The sequence below is a fragment of the Scyliorhinus canicula genome, chromosome 8 (assembly GCF_902713615.1).
Source record: "Scyliorhinus canicula chromosome 8, sScyCan1.1, whole genome shotgun sequence".
Classification (NCBI taxonomy): domain Eukaryota; kingdom Metazoa; phylum Chordata; class Chondrichthyes; order Carcharhiniformes; family Scyliorhinidae; genus Scyliorhinus; species Scyliorhinus canicula.
In genome coordinates this window covers 132,434,932-132,459,198 of record NC_052153.1, presented here as the reverse complement: position 1 = coordinate 132,459,198, position 24,267 = coordinate 132,434,932, and the positions used below count along the sequence as shown (strand labels likewise).

At 44.9% G+C, this 24,267-nt stretch overlaps 1 protein-coding gene across 1 annotated transcript in view; it reads right to left on the bottom strand.

Annotated features, from left to right (window-relative positions):
• fam172a (family with sequence similarity 172 member A) overlaps positions 1–24,267 on the bottom strand; it is an 820,821-nt gene that overhangs the window by 373,285 nt on the left and 423,269 nt on the right. Inside the window, 1 exon segment of the mRNA XM_038805269.1 lies at positions 18,027–18,146. Coding sequence (XP_038661197.1) covers positions 18,027–18,146 — 120 coding nt within the window.

The window sequence follows — 24,267 nt, the reverse complement described above, 5'->3', positions numbered from 1 at the left end:
ATCACTGAAGCCATGTGATAAGACAAAAAATATTTCTTGAAAGGGCACTCCCATGACACTTTCCCATCTGCTGCTGAAACTCTTTAAACTGCCTGTCAGCATCTTAAAACTAAATCTCTCTGAGAATAAAGTGGAAGCTGTGGCTGAACAGCCAACTAAAATGGCAACCTTCAAAGGACGCTGGGAAAATAAGCCAAGTATAAGGACCAGCAGGCTACATTAGTGAGTAAGCTGCATCCCAGACATCACAATACACAGGAAAAAGGCCATCCCCAGCCAGCAACAGCAACGGAACAACAGTGATCTTCACTAGCCACCACAAGGAAGAACATCGCGCCGCCAACAGAAGGAAGACCAGAGCATCAGACCAGACCGAGGACCAAGCATCGAGGACTACAAGAGTTAGCACACAGATAGAAGGTCAATATTTGTTTGGATACTTGCTAGTCCCTCAAACGTTAAGTAAAGGTCGAGTATGAACTTTTAGTACTCTGTAGAATAACTTGTGTTGATGGAGTGGTTGATTAACTTCAACATTGTGCGAGTATGAATAAACACTATTTGATTAAACGAAGTCGACTCACAGTCATTTGTCCACCGCATACGGGTTAAAGACATGAAATGAAAATCGCTTATTGTCACAAGTAGGCTTCAAATTAAGTTACTGTGAAAAGCCCCCAGTCGCCACATTCCGGCGCCTGTTCGGGGAGGCTGGTACAGGACATACAGTGGTAGCAACAAAGTCTCCCTATCTGTAGCCTTAAACTTTTTCAAACGGACTGTCAGCATGCCAAGTTCAAAGATCTGTGAGATGAAGGTAAAAGTGTTCCCTTTAATTAGATGGAAACCTTTGAAGTGTTTTTTTCACTGTCAATGTTATGGTCTTTTATCTTTTTCAAGCCTGTATGCATGTCTAGAAGCCTAAAAGCTTTGAAACGCATGGTTTCCATTCAATTCCACAGACCATTACCATTTTCAAGCCTTTTGATTGACAAGTCAAGGCAGTATCAAAGGAAGGTTTACCTTATTGTTTACTTATCTAGCTCTACAAGGGTCCATTAACTCGGAGGAGAAGCTGTTTGTCGAACCGCCGTTTTTAAAAAAGAGACTGTCAATTTCAATTTCCCCCAGAAATCTGTTGGTATGCCCAATCAAAGAGATTTAAAGTTCTCCCTTCACCTTAGAGCATAATCATCAACGTAACTAAAATCTACTATTTTGTCTCCGAGAACTTGTTGCTAGGCAACAATAATTTTTGGCTCTATTTCTAGTTTTTTTTTTAAACTTCCCTAAACTACTTCAAGCATCATAAAATCTCATTAAAATGCAGATACTCCAGACCTGCCACCTCCCCTTGAAAATTAGACTGGACCCAGGTTTCACCGTTACAATCTATAAATATTTTAAGGAAAGGTCAAATACTCTAAAGTGATTGCAAGCGACACAGGCAACATCCAGAAAGTCTTCAGCAAACAAAACAAGCTGGGAGCTGCTCTCTTCCTCCCTCCCTTTTGGAAAAAGCATGTTGCCTGTTTCAAGAAGCCAACTGTACCAGAAACCTATCAGTGACCGAGATCCCATAATAATTGTAGCACGTTCTACTTTTTTCTATTAAAAATCCATGCCTCAAGGACACTTAACTGTATTTACTCTTGACTTTTGAATCTATCTCTCCTTATTTCTGATATGTGTGTGGACTCTAATGACTGCATGAGGGCCAAATGCTGAAAGTTGTTTTTTTATTATTTTTCACAGGTTTAGTGGTTAATACATTTGCTCTTTCTTTGACTTAAGAATACCCTGTTTTATTGGCTCCTTATTGCTCACAGCTTAAATAGGAAAATACATTCCGATTTGGAAAAGGTAGATCTGCATGAAAAAGAAACTTAAAACTTAGTTGTGGTCAACAGAGGAGATTAAAGTTCATCCCTTCATACCTGATTCTAATAATCAATGACAATCCAAACAGGTGAGTTGCTACATATTGGAAGGATGCTCCCACCTCCCCTACCCCAGTGCTATTTAGAGAGATCATCTATTACCTTCAGGTTAGTTGCGAGTTGATTGCTACTGACTACTTTTGAGTTGGTAGAAGTGCTTGGTGGTTTGTTCTGAAAATTATAAAGTAGGTGAAGTGTACAGAGAGTGATGTGGCATGTGGTGAAGACTTTAATTTTCATTTCACTTTCTGTTAAGATTGCCTGCTCCCAGTTATGAGTACCAGAGATTCCATCTCCCTTTTCCTGCAGCATTTCAGATGTCACAGCTGCTTGAACACGTTGGAGTGAGAATAGATATTGGTATGAGGCCATATGCATCTGTGGTTTTCAGAGGCGAATTCTCCTGCCTTAACCTAAGCCAGCGAAATGTACTAGATGCCTCAATTTCACCAAGGAGTACTCACTGAAAGTCTGCCTCAGAGTGGGTGAGGACAGTCTTATTTGTGGCTGTGAAGGGACGATGGCCATGAACATCTTCACATTGGGATCCTTCCAGACAGGTCATCTTTGCCAGCTACTGTTTTAGAAGGGAGGATACTGAGGTATTATATGCAAAGAAGGGGAATACATTATCCTTTCTCTTTCCAGCTAGAAGCAGATGGAGCATGGATGAGAGCTTGATCAGGATAGTGGGCTTCCCTATGGTGTAGGCTGCCAGTTAATGCACAGACACTGCTTTAAAACCACCACATTTAAATTCAGAGGTGTACAATAACCGCAAAGTGCTCCACTCCCTCAATATGTAGCTCAGTGCAAATCATTAAAATCAATACCTCCTATTAAGCAGCAGTCATGATGCCTTTATTTTGTGCCAGTACACTGTGCCAACAGCATTTGAGCCACACTATGAGAAAACAATGGGTGGTTATTGGGTAACAGAGCTATCCACTAATAACTGACTAATGACTCCCGTATGCAACAAACGCACATGTGAACAGCATATGTGTAATGATAGCCAAAGCACAGAGTGACTTCAAGCAGACGTCTCGGACGTTCAAGCAATGGTACTGCTGCCTGGACAGCTCGAAAGGAACACCACTGCAACATCATACACCACTGCAACATCACGAGGCACGGTACAATCGTTGGAAGGCCCAACAGTAGCAGCCTGTGCTAACTGGCTGTCAAAATAGATCATAGAATTTACAGTGCAGAAGGAGGCCATTCGGCCCATCGAGTCTGCACCGGCTCCTGGAAAGAGCACCCTACCCAAGGTTAACACTTCCACCCTATCCCCATAACCCAGTAACCCCACCCAATACTAAGGGCAATTTTGGACACTAAGGGCAATTTATCACGTCCAATCCGCCTAACTTGTACATCTTTGGACTGTGGGAGGAAACCGGAGCACCCGGAGGAAACCCACGCACACACGGGGAGGATGTGCAGACTCCGCACAGACAGTGACCCAAGCCAGAATCGAACCTGGGACCCTGGTGCTGTGAAGCGATTGCGCTATCCACAATGCTACCGTGCTGCCCACAAAATAGCAGGTGTATTGGTCAAATAGCAGTGAACAGAGGACATATGCAGATATTCTGAGACAAGACGGCTCTGTGAAACCTTTGCCTCTCCTGGGGAGCTCTGAGAAATCCTAATAATGTGTTGGTAGAAAATTTGACGGAGCCCTGCGAAACCCTGCAAGCCTCCAGAAAGTATGCACTGGTCTCTGCGGCCATGATGGCAGCAGTCTCTGCCTGCATGTCATTACTCAAGGATTGGGTGGATTCTGCTTGTGCTACGATGAAAGCTGAGCTATCAGCTGCTGCACCATGGTTGGGTCCACGGGCGGGATTCTCCAGCCTCCCAGCTGCGTGTTTCCCAGGAGCGGAGGTAGTGCGCCATTCTCTTGTGGTGGGATTTTCTGCTCCCGCCGCTGTCAATGGGATTTCCCATTGAAACCACCCCATGCCACCGTGAAACCGATGGGCTGAAACCTGCACTGCCAGCGGGACCAGAAAATACTGCTTCCAGCGAACGCTTGGAGAATTCTGGCCCACAAATGTGATAATGGAGCTGACCATCATCTCTATGGTGGAAACGATAGGCCCCAGGTTCTGCGCAGAGGAATATGCAAGGTTGGTGCCGGACTCTTTACATTCAAAAACGTTTAGAAAAATAAATTCAACAGTTCCTCAATACAAAAGTTAAGTGTAGGTTAAAAGAGGTTTACAATGTGAAGAATAACAATAATTTGGAAGATTAGGACAGTTTGAGAGACAAGCAAAGAGCTACAAAACGTTGATGAAAAGGAATATATAGACAATGTGAATAAACTAGCTCAACATTACAGATTTTAGAAACTTCTGGAAGTATATAAAAAGAGTAGCTAAAGCATTAGTCGATTACAGGCAGAGGGAGGAGAAATAATAATGGGGAATAAAGGAAATTACAGAGATGTTTAAAAAAAATATATTTCCATTAAAGATTTTTAATTTACAATAAATTTTCTAACAAAGCCAACATCACAAACAGCGGATATAACAGAACGTAACAAAAACGGTACCAACCATATGCACCACACCCACAAAAGAAAATAAAACCCAAACCTGCCCCCCCATCACCTGAACCCCCCACCCTGCTCAGCAGCTGACAGTGACTAATCCTTTAAAGTATGCAAAGAATGGCTGCAATCTCAGGTACAACCCCTCAAACGACGCTCTGACGGTGGACTTGACTTTCTCCAGGTGCAAGATGTTGAGTTCACTCTATGAAGGGCCTCACTCAATGCTTTATCATCCACTATTGGTCTTATTCACTAAGAAGTACCCTGAGCTCAAGGAGTTGGCACAAACACTAGCCGTGGAGGCCCTGTAAAATAACCGTGCCCATGAAATAAACTTTGGCCCTAAACTGAACCTCTCCAGCACTTCAGAAAGGTACCTCCACTTTCCCTATAAAATGCTTTCTCAGTATCGAAAGATACAATCACCTCCGGCTCAGGCCCAGTGGGAGGGGAGAGAACAATATTCAACAACCGCCAAATATTGGCCGACAATTGTTGACCCTTAACAAACCCTATCAGGTCCTCTGCTACCACCCCAGAGAGTCAGGGCTCCAGCCCCAGTATCTTAAGTCAGTATCTTGGCGCCAACACTCAATAGCAAAATAGGCCGGCATGACCCACATTCCATGGGGTTCTTGTCATTCTTCAACAGAAGGAAAATAGAAGCCTGCAAAAGCAGGCAGACACCCAGGACAAGGAATCGTTAAACATGTCTACCAGCAATGGGATCAATTGATCCGTAAATGTCTTGTAAAATTTGACGGGAAACCCATTAGGCCCAGGAGCTTTAGCTGTCTGTATCCGCCCTATACCTATCAAAATCTCCTGTTGATCTAACAGGTCCTCCAACTCTTCCCGTCTCTCACTCCTTACCACTCGAAAAGCTAATCCATCTAAAAATGTCGACATGTTCATCCCTCCCACCAGGGGCACTAAACTATAGAGACTCTTGTAGAAATCCTCCAACACAGCATTGATTTTATCTGGGGTGAAGACCAAGCTGCCTCCCGAATCATTAACCGGCATAATCTTCTGGAAAGCAGATGGCGAGTAACTCACATCATGACGCCCCAAAGCCTGTCCACAAGGCACAAGTCAGGAGGGTAATGGAATACTCTCCATTTGCCTGGATGAGTGCAGCTCCAAAAACACTCACGAAGTTCAAGACCATCCAGGACAAAGCAGCCTGCTTGATCGCTCCTCCTTCCACAAGCACTCAAACCCTCCACCACCAACAAACAGTGGCAGCAGTGTGTACCATCTACAACATGCACTGCAGTAACTCACCAAGGTTCCTTAGACAGCACCTTCCAAATCCACGACCACTACCACCGAGAGCATCAGATACCTGGGAACCTCACCCGCCTGGAGGTTCCCCTCCAAGTCACTCACCACCCTGACTTGGAAATATATCACTGTTCTTTCACTGTCACTGGGGCAAAATCCTGGAACTCCCTCCCTAAACAGCACTGTGAGTCTGCCTATACCCGAAGGACTGCAGCGGCTCAAGAAGGCAACTCACCATCACCTTCTGAAGGGCAACTAGGAATGGGCAATAAATGTTGGCCTAACCAGCGATGCCCACAACCAGTAAAATGAATGTATATTTTTTAATTCTCCAAATTCACCAGCAGTCAACTCTCCCCCTCAAAGGTGAAAACAGCCAGTGGTCACCTGGGACTATGGCGACTTTACCGTTATTATTTTTCCTCTAATAATTGCCTTCAAGACTTCCGAGAGCGTGGCGGGTGAGACAGACTAATTCTTATTGAACCCGACATGCTCTTCAATCGCCTTAGACATATGCCCACAAAACCCCCTCTCCGGCAGCAACCCTACATCCAACCTCCAAAACCAAGTCCACCAGATGCGGAACATGGTCCGAAATGACAATGCTGAGTATTTCGCTTTCCTCACCCAAGGGAGAAGAGACCTACCCACTGGAGAAGAGAATGAAAATTCCTTATCCCCTGGGTGCATGGACCGGCATGGATCTGAGCCCCCCACCTGCTCCATAAACACCAACAACGCCTTCGCTACCCCTGAAGGAGCCAACGACTTAGGCTTAGAACGATCCAACTTTGGACCAAGTACGCACTTTAAATCACCCCCAAAAATCAGTTGGCATGTAACCAAATCTGGAATTGAAGCCAACAGCTTCCGAATAAATGCCAAATGGTCCCAATTCACGGCATACAGTAGCCTATGCCACTAACACCTCTTCATTCACCTGAAGAAGGAGCAGTGCTCCGAACACTAGTGATTCGAAACAAACCTGTTGGACTTTAACCTGGTGTTTTCAGACTTCTTACTAACATGCCTGTCAAGGACTTAGTAATCATCATGTACCTGCCATACGGGTCTGCCACGATCTATTCTTTTTAGAAAATATTTTATTGAGGCATTTATAATTTTAACATTTTAAACAAAGATCCAACACACGCAAAAACCCCACAATAACACACCCAACTCCTCCCAGCCCTAGATCCTAACTACCCATGTATTAGATTCCCTACCCTCATTCTTCACTTCCATGCATCCCCCCCGTCCGTGCTCCTGCTGACGGTCAATTCTCCTTGAAGAAGTTGATTAACAGCTGCCACCTCTGAGCCACCCCTTAAGGCGAACTTAATTTTCTCTAGCCTAAGAAACCCTGCCATGTCACTGGGTCAAACACCCGACTTTGGAGGCTCTGAGTCCCTCTATCCCAACAAAATCCATCTCTGGGCCACCAGGGAGGCAAAGGCCAAAACGTCAGCCTCTCTCCCCACCCTGGGCTCCCGGATCTTCTGACACTCCAAATATTGTCATCTCTGGACTCAGAGTCACCCTCCTTTCCATGGGGGGTGGATGGGGTGCCTCCAATCGGTTAATGGGTCCCCCACAAAGGAGGCTCTTCCCCTACCTTGGCTGACACCAACCCATGTCGCTAATTCTGCCAGGCTTCCTGTGCAGCATGAGCTTTACTCCACAGCAGGGGTGGGATGAGGCCCTCGTGGACACTAATTGGCCGCTTAGGGCCTCAATAGTCTAAGGGTTGCAGACAGCCTTTGGTCGCCTAGCCCACCCCAATTCTGTAACATTTCAGACAGGTTGGGCGTGCAGACAGCTGGAAGGCCACCCGCTGGACTATGTGTGTCCTCATGCCTTCAAACCCGGTGGCGGAAAGTGTAAAATACAGCCTGGTGTTTCATTATTATCAGTCCCTTCTTCCTGTTGCGCAATGCCTAGCTACTTTGCAGTTATTGTATATCTTAAAGGAGAAGGCACAAGGCAGAGTTATGGTGAAGAGAACAAAATAAGTCCATGCTGTACATCAGAAAAGATTGTGGGGTAAGGGGGAATTGGATATGAGTAGGGAGCATAAATAGGAGCATAATCATCTTTGATGTTATCAGTTCAGCCATTAGCCACACCTCAATCAAGGTTGTTTCAATTATTGTAAGTACTGTTTCCTCCAAGGAACTGGTTAGCTGTTCCTGCCTGTGGTTGTACACCTTATCCTGCAAGAAAGAGGGAGGCATGTCAGTGAGAATGGCGTATGTGTTTGTAATGGTTGACTAGCATGGCAATGTGTGCAAAGTGTGAGATGAGGTTCAAGTCTTGCACCAAAGGTAAGTGTGTGATGGTGAGGTGAAGATATGAATGTGAGGCATGAATGGTGATGGATAGAGATTGTTGGTTGGTGAGTGATGTGGGTATGGTGCATTGAATAGGAATATATGCCATTTGAAGATGCATTTCCTAACCGTGGTAACTTTAGTGAGGTCACTGAACTTCGTACGACATTGCATCCGGGTCCTTTGGGCTACACTGCTGGCATTGGCATGCACAACTATCTCTTCCCACTGTCATCTGAGAGTTTTCCTGCAGGCCCTGCTGGGTATCCCAGGGGTACCACTCTACCTCCAAGGACTTCAGTTCTGTATCAGACAGCTTTGGAGCCCTTGAGTTGCTATGTTGTTTCATTCTTGTGTCTTTCCCAGGTCAAACTGACTTATACAATGGCTTCCATCATCTGCTCCATAGTTAGCTCCAAGAAGCACAGGATATCTTCAACTCATGTTAGTCTCTCACGATTTTGTGGTCCTTGCTCAGCCATGCAGCAACTTAACAGCTTGCTGTATTGATGTTCCTTTGGTTAAACTGAAAATGCTTTATTTACAAGACAATTATACCAGCTGCATGCTTGCAGCTAATCCAAAGTACCTCTACCCTTGGAAAACACCTCCAAGTGGGGAGATTCCCCATGCTGTGCACTGATTGGTTGCCCAGATCACATGAACCCTACTCAGTTATGTTGTTCTTAAAGGGACAATCACCACAGTGTTTCATGCTAGCTGCATGCTACAATCATTTAAATGGGCAGGCAGCACAAAGTTTGCATACTGCCTTTATGGGAGGCAACAGGTGTGTATTTATCGTGTATCTTGATAACCCCACCCAATGTTTCCAAAATACTGTCCAAGGCAAACACACACACTTGTGGATCCAATTATGTCAAACGCAAATTGGTGAGGATGTCTGTTCAGGTGCAGTGAACACCTGTCCAAAATATGTGGAATCGGCAGATCCTGCTGTCAATCAGCAGGCAACACTGATTAGATGCCAGCACTTCAATATCGGAGCACAATGCTCCACAGTTGAACGTGTGTTCAGCAGCAGAAATAATACTACTTAAATGGATCATCAACTTGAAGATGAGTTGCTGGTTGATTTCCTCTGACTCTAGCTTTGCTTCTAAGAAGGGGCTGGTTTAGCACAGTGGGCTAAACAGCTGGCTTGTAATGCAGAACAAGGCCAGCAGCATGGGTTCAATTCCCGTACCGGCCCCCCCCGAACAGGCGCCGGAATGTGACGACTAGGGGCTTCTCACAGTAACTTCATTGAAGCCTACTTGTGACAATAAGCGATTATTGTTATTATTAAAAGGGTTTGGTGCTTTCTATAGTTGCAAGGATCCACAGGGAGTGGTTAAGTGTGAAGGACATTTTGCTGATTTCAGGGTGCTACATAAATCCATGTTTCCAGACATGGGTACATTAGAGGGTGCAATAGTGCATACAAATATCAGGTATCTGTCCAGATTTTTGGCAGGTGAGTGATGAGACAGAGGTGAATTGTGCAGTGTCTGAGGCCTGTGGTGAAATTAGTCAAATAGAGCTTCTTAAGATATGTTCACTGACCTTAAACACTCATGTAAGGCCATTAAATTTACGGCACAGTTGCCAGTTCCTCGGTGTCTAATTCCTGGCTTGACCTCCACAGGTATCCACTCCCACTGCCTTCTGAATGTGTGCCCGGAGGGCCCTTATGGATATAATCATCATCATCATCTTTATTATTGTCACAAGTAGGCATATATTAACACTGCAATGAAGTTACTTTGAAAATACTCCAGTCGCCACATTCCGGCACCTGTTCGGGTACACAGAGGGAGAATTCAGAAAGTCCAATTCACCTAATAAGCACGTCTTTCGGGACTTGTGGGAGGAAACCGGAGTACCTGGAGGAAACCAACACAGACACGGGGAGAACGTGCAGACTCCGCAAAAACAGTGACCCAAGCCGGGAATCGAACCTGGGACCCTGGCGCTGTGACGCAACAGTGCTAACCACTGTCTAACCAATCCGCCCACATCTTTCCTACATTTCACCTCCTCCACAAAGGCCTCGAGTTCAGCATCTGAAAAGCATGGAGCCCACACTCACCATGTTGTTCCAATTTTCTGTCTTTCTCCAGTCAGAGACAGTTGTAGAACAACCTCAAGCATCTGCTCTCGTTACAATGCACCATGTTTTAAGAGGCGAAGGCTGGCAGTAAGTAGTGCAGGCAAGCTTTAATTGGTGCTAACCTCATGATTTTGGGTCCCCTGCTAAAGTGTGCAGCCACTATACAGCATGCTTAGTGTGATGATATGCATAAGAAATCTTGTATATAATAGTGCATACGACCTCCGGACAGCAGGTGGCAGTGTAAACCTACCATGTGACTCTCCCTCAGCGGCGGGAGGGGACTGGGGTTGGGAATAAGTCATGTTGGTGCACAGACGTACTTTCCAGTAGCTCCAGCATTGTTAGTTAGTGTTAGTAGTTTGTTATGAACATGACAGTTCGTGCCTGCTATACACTACAATAATGTTAATCAACAGGCAGTATAAAGCTGGCACGCTGCTTACGTCACATTTAACAAGTATGGATTAATTACTCGTTGCGACCCCTGTTAATTTTAGACCCCTATTAAATTTAGACCCCCATATGTTTCATGTATTCTTTCCTAAAGTAGCTTTCAAAACAAAAAAATCATTAATAATTTAGGATGATATATTTAGATTGATATGACTATAAAATGTCACATATATTCTATTCTGCAATTTTCCAAAATAGACACGAGGCCCTCGTAAAAGGAAGTGAAGCCAACCTGCCAACAAAGTAATTTGTAAGGCAGATTAAATGACATGTTTCTGGTGTCTCAAAATGCAGCTAAAACTGCAATAACACATCAAATGTTAAAAACATCATGGGCCTTTAATAGCATTTTCAGAAATATATGTTTATAAATATAAAGTACTTATGGAAATAATTTACAAAATGTTTTATTTTAATTAACTGGTTCCTTACAACATGTGAAGTGTAAAATTTAATTACCAAGGCCTAAATGCCTAATATCTAAGGCCTAAGATCTATTTTACAATAGTTAAAGTACTCGTGTACACCATGAAAAAGACCTCTTTGAGTTCGAGTTTGTACTGAAGGGAAAGAGACATACTGTCCTAAAATGATTAATTGTGGCACCCCTTAATTTGAAGACATAATGATACATCAATGTCAGCTTTTTTTTAAAGTTCTAGTTTCTTTGTGACAGATATTAGATGTGCCTGTGGATGCATTATGTCATGGCATTCATGCATTCAGCCCCTGCACTGCAAGAAGTCTTGAGAACTTGTTCCTCCCACTAGCCTCTTTTCCTGAAAAAAAACATCTTTATAACTTCTCATTTACTTGTTACTTCCTGAACCAAGACCAGAATGCCTTGTGGAAGACTTTAGCCCAGCCTGGGATAAATTCACAGGCTCAGGGCCATCTTCACCCTGTAGCCCCAAGGTCAGATGTCAAGCCTTGCTCCGAGACATCTGGATGCATTATAGTGAAGAACAAAAGTGAAAAAAATATCCACCAGTGTGATGAGAGACATAGACATAAAGAATGTCAAACTGGTCATCCACTGCCCTTCATTTCAGTCTTTAGGTGGAAAGACTTTGTAATTGTTTGGTCTGAGGACAAACATCATTTACCATATCCATAGGCAACACCAATACTTCACTGACTAAAGGTCAATCATCTCACTTTCCATTTCAAAATTGCAATACGATATTAATTCAGTTCCTAATTTTTCTAAAATGTACTGCCAAATCCCCAAAAAAACATAAATGTAACATTTTGCTGAACATCTATTATGTTCTCACCATTCAAAATAGCATGTTTAAACTTGGGATTCATATTAATTTGTGCTTAATTTTGAATAATTGTAACACAGTATTCCAATGTTCCATTTTGGCAGTGAAGTTAAATACAAATCCCCATCAAATCTGCCTTTCATTCCTGTCTTCTATATGAATGCAGTACACCCATGCTAACCAAGGTTCATATTTTTCTTTTGCGTATGCAATGTTGTAATGACTGCAAAAAATTGTTTAAACATAAAACAAGTTTTACTTTCATCTGTCTGATATATTTATCACCCTGTAGTTTGTTTATAACATTGCAGAATATTGCAATGGGCTTACCCCAAAAAAATCTCTGAAATATTGTACTTCATTAAAAATAGATTTTTGATTTTATCTTTATTAAAACAAAATGCTTAACAAGCAACTTTTCACACTTCAGCAAATTTATTCAGTGAGCAGCTGAACCACACAGTTTAGGAAATTCCAGTTTGCACTGAGGTAACTGATCTTAGCAATGTTTAAGCAAGAGAAGGAAAAGTTAAGCTAGTACTCCCACTTCTGATTATTATTCCTGAAACATTCTGAAAGTGTGCATCGTAGAATTCTGGTGCAGACAGGAGCAGTGTCTGCTGTTTCCCCCATGGTAGGACAGACTGTGAAGTATCACGGTCAAGAATCAGAAATGAATAATGGTACCAGAGGGAAAATAGCAACACACATGGAGTCTATAACACTGAAACAAGCCATTCAGCCCAACTGGTCTTTGCTAGCATTTATACATGAACCTTCTTCCATTCAGAATATTCTCCCACCTGTACTCTAGCTCCCCTTAAATGGAGCTGAGCCTTAATAATAATTAATAATAATCTTTATTGTCACAAGTAGGCTTACATGAGCACTGCAATGAAATTACTGTAAAAATCCTCTAGTCGCCACATTCCGGCGCCTGTTCGGGTACACGGAGGGAGAATCCAGAATGTCTAAATTACCCAACAACACGTCTTTCGGGACCTGTGGGAGGAAACCAGAGCACCGGAAACCCACGCAGACACGGGGAGAGGTGCAGACTCCACAGACAGTGACCCAAGCTGGGAATCGAAACTAGGATCCTGGTGCTGTGAAGGAACAGTGCTAACAACTGTGCTACCGTGCCACACATCTTGTGATAGCACAATCCACATTTTTGGGGTAACGAAGTTTCTACTGAAATTTTTTTATTAATTTACGAGATGTGGGCATCGCTGCTTCGGCCAGCATTTATTGCCCACCGCTAGTTGCCCTTCAGAAGGTGGTGAGCTGCCTTTTTGAATCGCTGCAGTCTCTGAGGTGTAGGTACACACACAGTGCTGTTAGGGAAGGAGTTCCAGGATTTTGCTTCAAGGATAGTGAAGGAACGGCAATATATTTCCATGTCAGGATGGTGAGTGACTTGGACGGGAACCTCCAGGTGGTGGTAGTCCCATGTACAACAATCTCACCCTCAACGTCAGCAAAACTCAGGAGCTGGTAGGCATGACGGAAGGGAGGTCATTGATGAAGCAGCTGACGATGGTTGGGCCAAGGATACTATCCTGAGGAACTCCTACAATGATGTCCATGAGCTGAGATGGTTGGCCTACAACTACCGCAACCATCTTCCTTTGAGCCAGTGATGACGCCAACCAGTGGAAAGTTTTCCCCCTAAATTCCATGACTCCAGTTTGCTAGGGCTCCTCAATGTCATACTCGGTCAAATGCTGCCTTGATGTCAAGGGCATTACCTCTCATCTCAGCTCTGGCATTCAGCTCTTTTGTCCACATTCGAACCAAGGCCGTAATGAGGTCAAGAGCTAAGTGACCCTGACCGAGCACAAACTGAGCGTCCGTGAGCAGGTTATTGCTGAGTAAGTGCCACTTGACAGCACTCTTGATGATCCCAATTGTCACTTTGCTGATCATGGAGAGTAGACTGATTGGGCAGTAATTGGTGGGGTTGTATTTGTCCTGTTTCTTGTGTACAGGACACACTTGGGCAATTTTCCACATTGCCGGGTAGATGTCAGTGTTGTAGCTGTACTGGAACAGCGTGGCGAGGGGTGCAGAAAGTTCTGGAGCACAGGTCTTCAGCACGATTGCCGTAATATTGTCAGGACCCATAACTGTTGCAGTATCTAGTGCTTTCGGCCGTTTCTTGATATCACTGGGAGTGAATCGAGGAGACTGAGATGGATAATAGCAAATTACTGCGGATGCTGGAATCTGAAACCAAAAGAGAAAATGCTGGAAAATCTCAGCAGGTCTGGCAGCATCTGTAGGGAGATAAAAGAGCTAATGTTTCGAGTCCAGATGACCCTTTGTCAAAGCTGGTCGACCGAAATGGATCATCCACTCAGCACTTCTGCCTTAAGATTGTTGCAAATGCCTCAGCCTTGCCTTTTGCACATATTTGATGGGCTCCTCCAGAATTCAGGATGGGGATATTTGTGGAGCCTCCTCCTACAGCGAGTTGTTTAATTGTCCACCACCATTCAAGGCACAGCTGGATGTGGCAGGACTGCAGAGCATAGATCTGATGCGTTTATCATGGAATCACTTAACTTTGTCTATTACTTGCTGCTTATGCTATGTGGCACACAAGTATTCCTGTGTTGTAGCTTCATCGGGTTGACACCTCATTTTACAGTATGCCTGGCTTTGCTCTTTGCACGGTCCCCGACATTCTTCATTGAACTAGGATTGGTCCCCTGGCTTGGTGGTAATGATAGAGTGGTAGATATGCCAGGCTATGAGGTTGCAGATTGCGACTGAATAAAATTCTTCTGCTGCTGATGGCCTACGGCACCTCATGGATGCCTGGCCTTGAGTTGCTCTGCTGTTCGAAGCCTATCCCATTTAGCACAATCGCATTGGTTGCCTCGCCATCTGCTCAAGTCTCAGTCTCGCAGATATGTCCCTTAGGACCCGGCCAGCTCGGTCTGTGGTGGTACTACCGAGCCACTCTTGGCGATGGACATTGAAGTCCCCCACCCAGAACAAATTCTGCGCCTTTGCCATTCTCAATGACTCTTAATACGAAAACACAAAAAAGGAATGAAACCGGACGGACAACCGGCATTGACCGAGGCACCGGAAATGACAACGGCAATTAAATCGCTGAGCCTTCATCAAGAATTGGGATATTTGTGGAGCCTCCTCCTCCAGCAAGTTATTTAATTGTCTGCCACCATTCACGGCCGGATGTGACAGGACTCTGCATTTAAGAGTCAATGCTTCCTCCAAGTGGAGTTCAACATCGGGGAGTACTGATTTATCAGCTGATGGTGGCAGGTATGTGGTAATCAGCAGAGGTTTCCTTGTCCATATTTAACCTGAAGCCATGAGACTTCATTGGGTCCAGAGTTGATGCTGAAGACCCACAGGCAACTTTCTCCAAACTGTAAATCACTATGCTGCCACCTCTGCTGGGGCTGTCCTGCCGGTGAGACAGAGCATGCCCAAGAATAGTGATAGTTGTGTCTGGGACATTGTCTGTAAGGTATGATTCTGTGAGTATGACCAAGTCAGGCTGTTGCTTGACTAGTCTGTGAGACAGCTCTCCCAACTTTAGCACAAGCCCCCAAATATTAGGAAGGAGGACTTTGCAGGGTTGACAGGGCTGTATTTGCCATTGTCTCTACCGGTGCCTGAGTCGATGCCGGGTGGGCTGTCCGGTTTCATTTTTGTTCTGTGTTTTCGTAATGTTTGAATACAACTGAGTGGCTTGCTAGGCCATTTCAGAGGCCATTTAAGAGTCAACCACATTGCTGTGAGTCTGGAGTCACATGTAGGCCAGACCAGGTACGGATGGCAGATTTGATAGAATTTAGAATTTACAGTGCAGAAGGAGGCCATTCGGTCCATCGAGTCTGCACTGGCCCTTGGAAAGAGCACCCAACCCAAGCCCACACCTCCACCCTATCCCCGTAACCCCACCTAACCTTTTCTAGACACTAAGGGCAATTTATCATGGCCAATCCACCTAACCTGCACATCTTTGGACTGTGGGAGGAAACCAGAGCACTCGGGGGAAACCCACGCAGACACAGGGAGAATGTGCAGACTCCACGCAGACAGTGACCCAAGCCGAGAATTGAACCTGGGACCCTGGAGCTGTGAAGCGACTGTGCTAACCACTGTGCTACAGTGCTGCCCACTAATGTCCTTCCCTAAAGGACATTAATGAACAAGATGGGCTTTTACGAAAATCATCAATGGTTTCATGGTCATCATTAGACATTTAATTTCAGATATTTTATTGAGTTTAAATTCCACCGTGGTGGGATTCAAACCCCTGTCCCTAGATCATTATCCTTGTTCTCTGGATTACTAATCCAGCGACAATACCACTATATCACCATCTCCCCCATTCCTGCTGCATTTCCTATTAGTGTCATAAGTAGGCTTACATTAATACTGCAATGAAGTTACTGTAAAAATCCCCTAGTCGCCACACTCCGGCGCCTGTTCGGTAACACTGAGGGAGAATGCAGAATGTCCAATTCATCTAACAAGCACATCTTCGGGACATGTGGGAGGAAACCAGAGCACCCGGAGGAAACCCATGCAGACATGGGGAGAATGTGCAGACTTTGCACACACAGTGACTCAAGCCGGGAATCGAACCCGGGTCTCTGACACTGTGAAGCAACACTCCGAATCACTGTGCTACCATGCTGCTCGAGTGACCATCTTATATTTCTGATCTCTAGTTTTGGACAGTTGTACAATGCAAACATTTTCTCCACTCCTGCCCCATTAAAGCCTTTCATAATCTTAAAAATCTCTTTCATGTTTGCCCCACATCCTTCTTTTTTCTTGAAAAAAGAAGCCCAGCCAGTTCAGTTTTTCATGATGAGTATAATCATCCTGTTCTGGTATCATTTTCACAGGAACTTCATTGGAGTGTTAATGTAAGCCTACTTGTGAAAATAAAGATTATTAAATATTAAATCATTTTTATGGCTCTTTTTGCACCTTCTCCAGTGCCTCCATATCTATTTTAAAATAAAGAGACCAGAACTTGCACAGCACTCCAAGTGTGATCTAATCAACATTCTATGCAACTGTAACAGACCTTCATTGCTTTTCAATCCTATCCTTCTCAAAATAACCTCCAGTGCTTTGTTACTTTTTTATGGTGTTATTAACCTGCTTTATTACTTTTAGTGATTCATGTATCTGTACTCCTAGATCCTTTGCTCCTCTACCTCATTTGCACTTATTATTGAAGCAGTATGTGACCTCCTTTTCTAGCCACCAAGACACAGAAACTCACATATAGCTGCACTGAAATTTATCTGCCAATTATGCGTCAATTTGGAACTGTACCGCAACAAAACAAGCATTGCTGCCAGGAGAGTAGAGAAATTTGGCAGAAATTTGGCAAATGGGCAAGAAAAAGAAAACCATACAACATTCCGGAAACCATAGCAAAACCTTCCTACAAAATCACTATCAAAAGATGTGACAAATATCAGGTGTTTTCCAAATAAATTATTTTCAACATGTCAATTTTTTGCTTGGGAGGAAAAGATATGACAATATTGTTCTCAATTATGTTATCCTTGTCATTTTTTCCAATTTTTCTACTGTAATTCATACAATAACGTTTATCATCTATGGCAGAAGTCCAACTGTTTCCCAGTTTACATTACACTGCCCATTAATCAAAATAATCTCTTTTTTAATTAAAGAATAATGAACAATTTTATTTATAGAAAACTGAAAACAAATAGGAAGGAACATTAAAACCATGTTCACTTACCAAACCTGTTTTAGCTACTATAAACCGATTTTGGCATTCAAGATTATACTGCAAAAAGATGCCACATAAATGCATTTTCCCATGTCCAATATTTTGGTGATGAAAACATAAAAAATATTTTGGATTATAATTCACATCAGTTGATATCTTGAAAATGTAGGTGAAAAAAAAATCACTTTTACATTGTGTAATTGAGCAAGAGATACAGTATGCTTAGGATGTCTGACTACTGCAGGAAAAAAACAAGCATCATATTTAGTCCCATCTGGCAGTGAAAAGAAAGTACTTACTAACTCCACAAACACCAAGCCACCGTAACTGTGGGCAACAAATACTACATTCTTGGCAGACGATCTAGAAATGAAATGATCCCAGACATAGAGTGTATGCTCTTCTGGAGTGCTGTTATCCTGCAAAAGGAATGGAGCAAAAGAGGCAATTACAAAATTGCAAATCCAAGTTGGAAAATCATACAACCTATTGGTGAATGAATGATTGGAGGAATTGGGAGTGTATGCTCCTTGAACAAATTTATTTTTTGGCTATAATTTAAAGAAAATGAGAAATATTTTAAGCCACTCTATAGACATCTTGAAGTAGCTACCAGCAATAAATATTTTTTTAAAAGAAATATTTTATTGAGGCATTTATATTATAAATCTAGCAATAAATGTTTATAGCCTTATAAAACTTTCCAGCACAGAAGGAGACTATTCATTCCGTCATAGCTCTGCCAGCTCTCTTTAAGTACAATATGTTCCGTTCCATTCTCTTGCCCTTATATAATACCCCTTAAAAATACATATTTATCCATTTCCTTTAAAAAGATATTAATGGATCATGTTTCCACTGTCTGCTTAAAAATACTTTCCAAACTTCTCCTTTCATTCTTTTGGTAATAAACTATCCCTATTGTTTTCAGAGTAACTGAATAACGCATTCCGGTGTGGTGGACAGGAGTTGCTCCCATAAGTGGGCAGCCTTCGGACTTCCAAGCCCGCTGATCAAGCATGCAAATAGGTCAATTGGGAATGGAGGGTGCTTTGAAGGGCAAAGGAAGTGAGGATTCCACCCAGTCAGGCAGGACGGAATGCCCAGCATCAGAGGTTGTTGACCATGAGCCGGTATGAGATTATGACCTGTCATTTAAAGGGCTACCTCATAATATAATAATAATCATCACTTTTTGTCGCAAGTAGGCTTCAATGAAGTTACTGTGAAAAGCCCCTAGTCGCTACATTCCGGTGCCTGTTCGGGGAGGCCAGTGCAGGAATTGAACCCGCGCTGCTGGCATTGTTCTGCATTACAAGCCAGCTATTTAGCCCACTGTGCTAAGCCAGCCCCGACATGAGTCAGAGTCAAGTGATCCAACAAATGTGTTCCAACAGCATACAGTAGTACCTCTACATTTTTGACCTGGATATATTTGCAGGCTTTTTGTACATCTGTTTATGCTTTCTCTGAAATGTCCATTGTTTGCCACTGATCACAGGTGGCATTCAACTTGATAATTTCATGTTTTCATGATCATAATATAGAAGAGTTGTCAAGTTATTGCATGCTTTCCTCCAGAGATGTCCGAGGCAAAGGATCGAGCGGAGAGACAGGGCAGATACGGCCCGAGATTGGACAGGGACTCTATGCAAGCCCTCTTCTCAGCTGTGCCCAGCCACATGAGCTACTAATGGTAGCAGACAAGAAGAGGAGACCTCCGACTGAAAGAGGTGCAGCCTGGAAGGAGGTTGCTGTCGAGGTCAGTAGCGCACATGGAGGAAGTGCCAGAAGAAGCTCAATCACATCCTGAGGTCAGCCAGAGTGAGTCAGTACCTCAGAATGTGCCAGACATTCTTGTGCCAGACAGCTACAAGGTAGTGTTGTGATGCTGCAAATATGTACAAATGTCTCGAGGTCCAAGACAGCATGATATAGTAAAGGCATTAGTGTTAGTACTGATGTCTGTGTGCTCTTATTGCTTTGGTCCAGGTGGAGGGTGCTAGGCTGGGAGCCTGTGCAGATGGGCAGGATGGATAGCACCTTGGACGCCGAAAATTTGGTTGATGATGCAGAGGCAGGATGACACGGAAGAGCTGAACAGTGTTAGTGGTTGTAATGTTACACCAATTTTCAGGAAATGCATACCCATAATGTCTGGGAGAGAAGCAAACTGGAGGATGTGTTCCAGACTGGTGATTCTGACTCCGTTTAAGGAGAAACTTCTTGTGCTCACCACATCTGAAGACCAGGTTGATTGGCAGAGACAAGATTGGAGGGAGTCATAGGTCCAGTGGGTTTGCAAAAGGCTGAAATCGGGAGGAAAGGAAAATGGGAGGTGGATTGGTGACTGGCATAATTGAGTCTTGGCCCAAGGCTAAAACCCATAGAAGCTTCAAGGTTTAAAGTTTTGGACATTGCTGCAAGTGTATATAGCGTTTGCATCATCTCCTATCTAATGATGTATGATTGTAAAGTTACCAAGCATTGTGACATTGCACAGCAGTGGAAAGGCTTTTGAAGACACTAAATTACTTTTCTTTTGTTTCTCTGGCACAGAAGGACCCTCTTCCGATGACCTGGATGTCATTCCAGAGCTGTCATTCCAAGTATGAGGAAGAACCCTCAGAGGAAGCACCATCACATCCACCTAGTCCAAACACCAGCGGAGATACTGAAGCACGGGCAGAGATTTGCATGTCGGAACAAGGGCAGGCATAATAAGGCCACTTCACATTTGCACATGAAGCTGCAGGACAGTGTGTTGGAGCAGGCTTTAAGAAGTCAGAAGAGTTTCTGAGGTGATCCAAAGACTGAGTTTGAGTCAGATGACGAACCTCTAATGTCCCAGAGGCAACAGATGTTGGATGTCCAATGCAAGGTCTGTGGAGGTTTGCTGTATATACCAGAGGAGCCGCTTGATTCGACCAGGACTGTGGAAGTGTGAAGCTTCCTCCATGGACAGACTGGAGGAGGAAACCGAGCATAATACAGACCCAATCATGGGTATGCATTCTGAAGTGTATGCCATTGCCCTGGCTCTGAGCTCAGGGGCCAATAGCCAGGGCACCAATCCAGCACCTGGGACCTTTCAGGAAGGCATGGAGGATCATACGGACATTGTGGCGCGGGATGAGCAGCAGCTGCCACTGTCTGGCAGTATGCCTCAGGGCACTCCTCTGTCCATCTGCTATTGGCACAGTCGTCATCCACTGCTGGAGCAACAGGAGCTCCTTCTGCCACTCAGCAGTTTTCCCATGTGGCGGGCTGCTCAAGACTTAAGCCACACAGAGGACATCCGTCGAAGTCATCCTGGGGAAGGGAAGGTAGCAGATCAGCAGCCATGCTCCAGTAGAGTTGTAAATGAGAGGGAGCACTGGGAAATGCATTAAAAAATACTTCACAGTAGTCAACAAGTGGTTCATATGGGTACATTCCTTATTCTTGTTAATGTTACATCTCAGAAGTACCATATACATACAATGACCTCATTGTCCCTCCAGCAGATTATTTTAATATGTTATTGCTGTTCAACCTTTTCAGGGAGATAGACATTAGCTTTAATATTTTGAGAGTGGGCAGGATGCATCGAGCGTCAATAACTGAACAGGGTAAGTCTGCTGATAGAACAGTGACATGAGTCTCACAGTCCACATGGGAAAAGGTCTGGACACATGCTGCACACGCACTTCTACAGCCTGGACCCCAGAAACTACTGAAACCTCTGCCTTATCAAGGCATGCCGGTGCCACAACAATCCGCGTGATCAGTTCAGGGCCTACCGCTTGAATGTTACCATGCTCCCTCACCTCATCCATGCCTTCATCCTCAGATGAATGTCCCTATCTGGCATCCTTTCCTCCTCAAAGGCTTCCCCTTTCTGAATCGCAAGGTTATGGACACTACATGACCATGAGGGATACATGATGGAGTGTACTGCAATCCCCCTTCTGATCTGGTACAAAAGATGAAGTCACACAGAATCAGAGGTGCACTGGGAAGACAGAACTGGCTCAATCATAGAAGACAGAAAGTAGTGGTGGAAGGGTGCTTTTCTGAATGAAGGACTGTGACTAGTGGTGTTCTGCAGGGATCAGCCCTGGGACCTATGTTGTTTGTAGTATTTATAAATGATTTGAAGGAAATGTAGCTAGTCTGATTAGGAAATTGAGGATAGCGAAGAGGATTGTCAGAGGATACAGCAGGACATAGATAGGTTGGAGACTTGGGCGGAGAAATGGCAGATGGAGTTTAATCCAGACAAATGTGAGGTTAGGTATTTTGGACGGTCTAAAACAGGTAGGAATTATGAAGTAAATTGCAGAGCCCCTGGGAGTACTGACAGGCACAGAGATCTGGGCGTACAGGTCCACAGATCACTTAAAGTGGCAACACAGGTGAATAAAGGTAGTTAAGAAGGTTTGCCTTCATTGGTCGGGGCATTGAGTATAACAATTGGCAAGTTATATTGCAGCTGTACAGTACCTTAGTTAGTCTATACTTAGAATATTGTGTACAATTCACGTTGCCAGAGGCTTTTGAGAGGGCACAGACGAGATATACCAGGATGTTGCCTGGTCAGGAGCGTATTAGCTATGAGGAGAGGTTGCATAAACTCGGATTGTTTTCACTGGAATGACAGAGGTTGAGGGGCCACCTGATAGAGGTTTACAAAATTATGAATGGCATGGGCAGAATGGATAGTCAGAAGCTTTTTCCATGGGTGGAAAAGTAAATTACTGGGGGGGGGGGGTATGGGTTTACGGTGTGAGGGGCAAAGTTTAGAGGAAATGTGCAAGGCAAGTTTTTTTTTTTACACAGAGGGTGGTGAGTGCCTGGAACTCACTGCCGGGGAAGGTGGTGGAAGCAGATAAGACAGTGACATTTAAGAGGCATCTTGACAAATACACGAATTAGATAGGAAAAGAGGGATACGGACCCTGAAAGTGCAGAAGGGTTTAGTTTAGACAGGCATCATGATCGTCACAGGCTTGGAGTGCCGAAGAGTCTATTCCTGTGCTGTAATGTTCTTTGTATCTTTGTATCTGTCAAGGCTCTGAAACCTGTTTTAATGATGGTCCTGGTGCTTCTGTGGCTGTGAAAGCAGTTCCTCTCCACATCTGTTCTGCGTGCCCTTTACTGGTGTTATGAGCGATCTCTTCAATGGATAACCCTCATTACCCAAAAACCATACATCGAGGGCATCATAGCCACTGAATGTCTGGCACCTGTGAGGTACACAGAATGGAGGAGTCATGGGCGGGATTCTCTGACCTCCCTCTGGGTCAGAGAATCGCAGGGGGGGCGGCGAGAATCCCGCCCCCGCCGGCTGCCAAATTCTCTGGTGCCGGGGATTTGGCGGGGGTGAGAATCGCGCCGCACCGGTCGGCGGCCTTGGCCCCCCCCGGCGATTCTCCGGCCCGCGATGGGCCGAGTGGCCACCCGTTTTCAGCCAGTCCCGCCGGCATATGTCACACCAGGCAATTGCCAGTGGGACCTGGCTGCGCGGGCGGCTCTAGGATACTCAAGGGGGCACGGTGGGATCTGGCACCGGGAGATGCCCCCACGGTGGCCTGGCCCGAGATCGAAGCCCACCAATCTGCGGGCAGGTATGTGCCGTGTGGGAACTCTATTCTTCCGCACCGGCGGCTGTACCGGTCCGCCATTGCCGGTGCAGAGACGAACCCGTCTGCGCATGTGCTGGGATGGTGCCAGCACATGCTGGTGCTCCCGCGCATGCGCCAACTCGTGCCGGCCTTGCGGAGGCCCTTTGGCGCCGGTTGGCGTGGCGCCAAGCCCCTTCCCCGCCGGCCGGTGCGGCGCAAACCACTCCGGGGCCGGCCTAGCCCCTGAAGGTGCGGAGGATTTCTCACTTTTGGGGCGGCCCGACGCCGGAGTGGTTCACGCCACTCCTCGGCACGGGACCCCCCGAGCCACCGGGTAGGGGAGAATCCCACCCAATGTTTCTTGCCTCGATATGTAACACACACCTGTATTATGCATTGATGATCACAGACCAGGTGATGTTCAATGACTGGAAGCCCTTCCTGCTAATAAAGATATAGGGCTGTCCAACAAGAGTTTTTATAGCATGCGTGCAGTCAATGGCATTCTGCACCTTGGGGAAACCTGCAATCACTGCAAACCCTCTGGCCTTTTCCAATTGCCTCTGGCCCGCCATTGTGAAAGAGATGTAGATGGGGGCACACTGACAGCTAGGGACTTTTATGTCGGGCACAGAATGGCGACACTGGACCAACTGACCGAGGAATGGGAACTGCCGACAGGACAGGAAATGAGACACCTGCAAAAAAAGCACTTTCTCCGCAAGGAGACAGTAGGGTATCACGGAGCCCCGGAGACTACTATTAGAGGACCTGACACATACAGACATTAAAGAAGGGGGATTCTGTGGGAATACCTCTTGGAATTTGTCCACCTGGAGAAGATTAAGTAGGTTGGGAGGGTCATGGAGCCGTTGTCCGCGGAGCTCCCAATCACACAAATCCCTGCGCAGCAGTCGGCTTTTAATAATGTCAG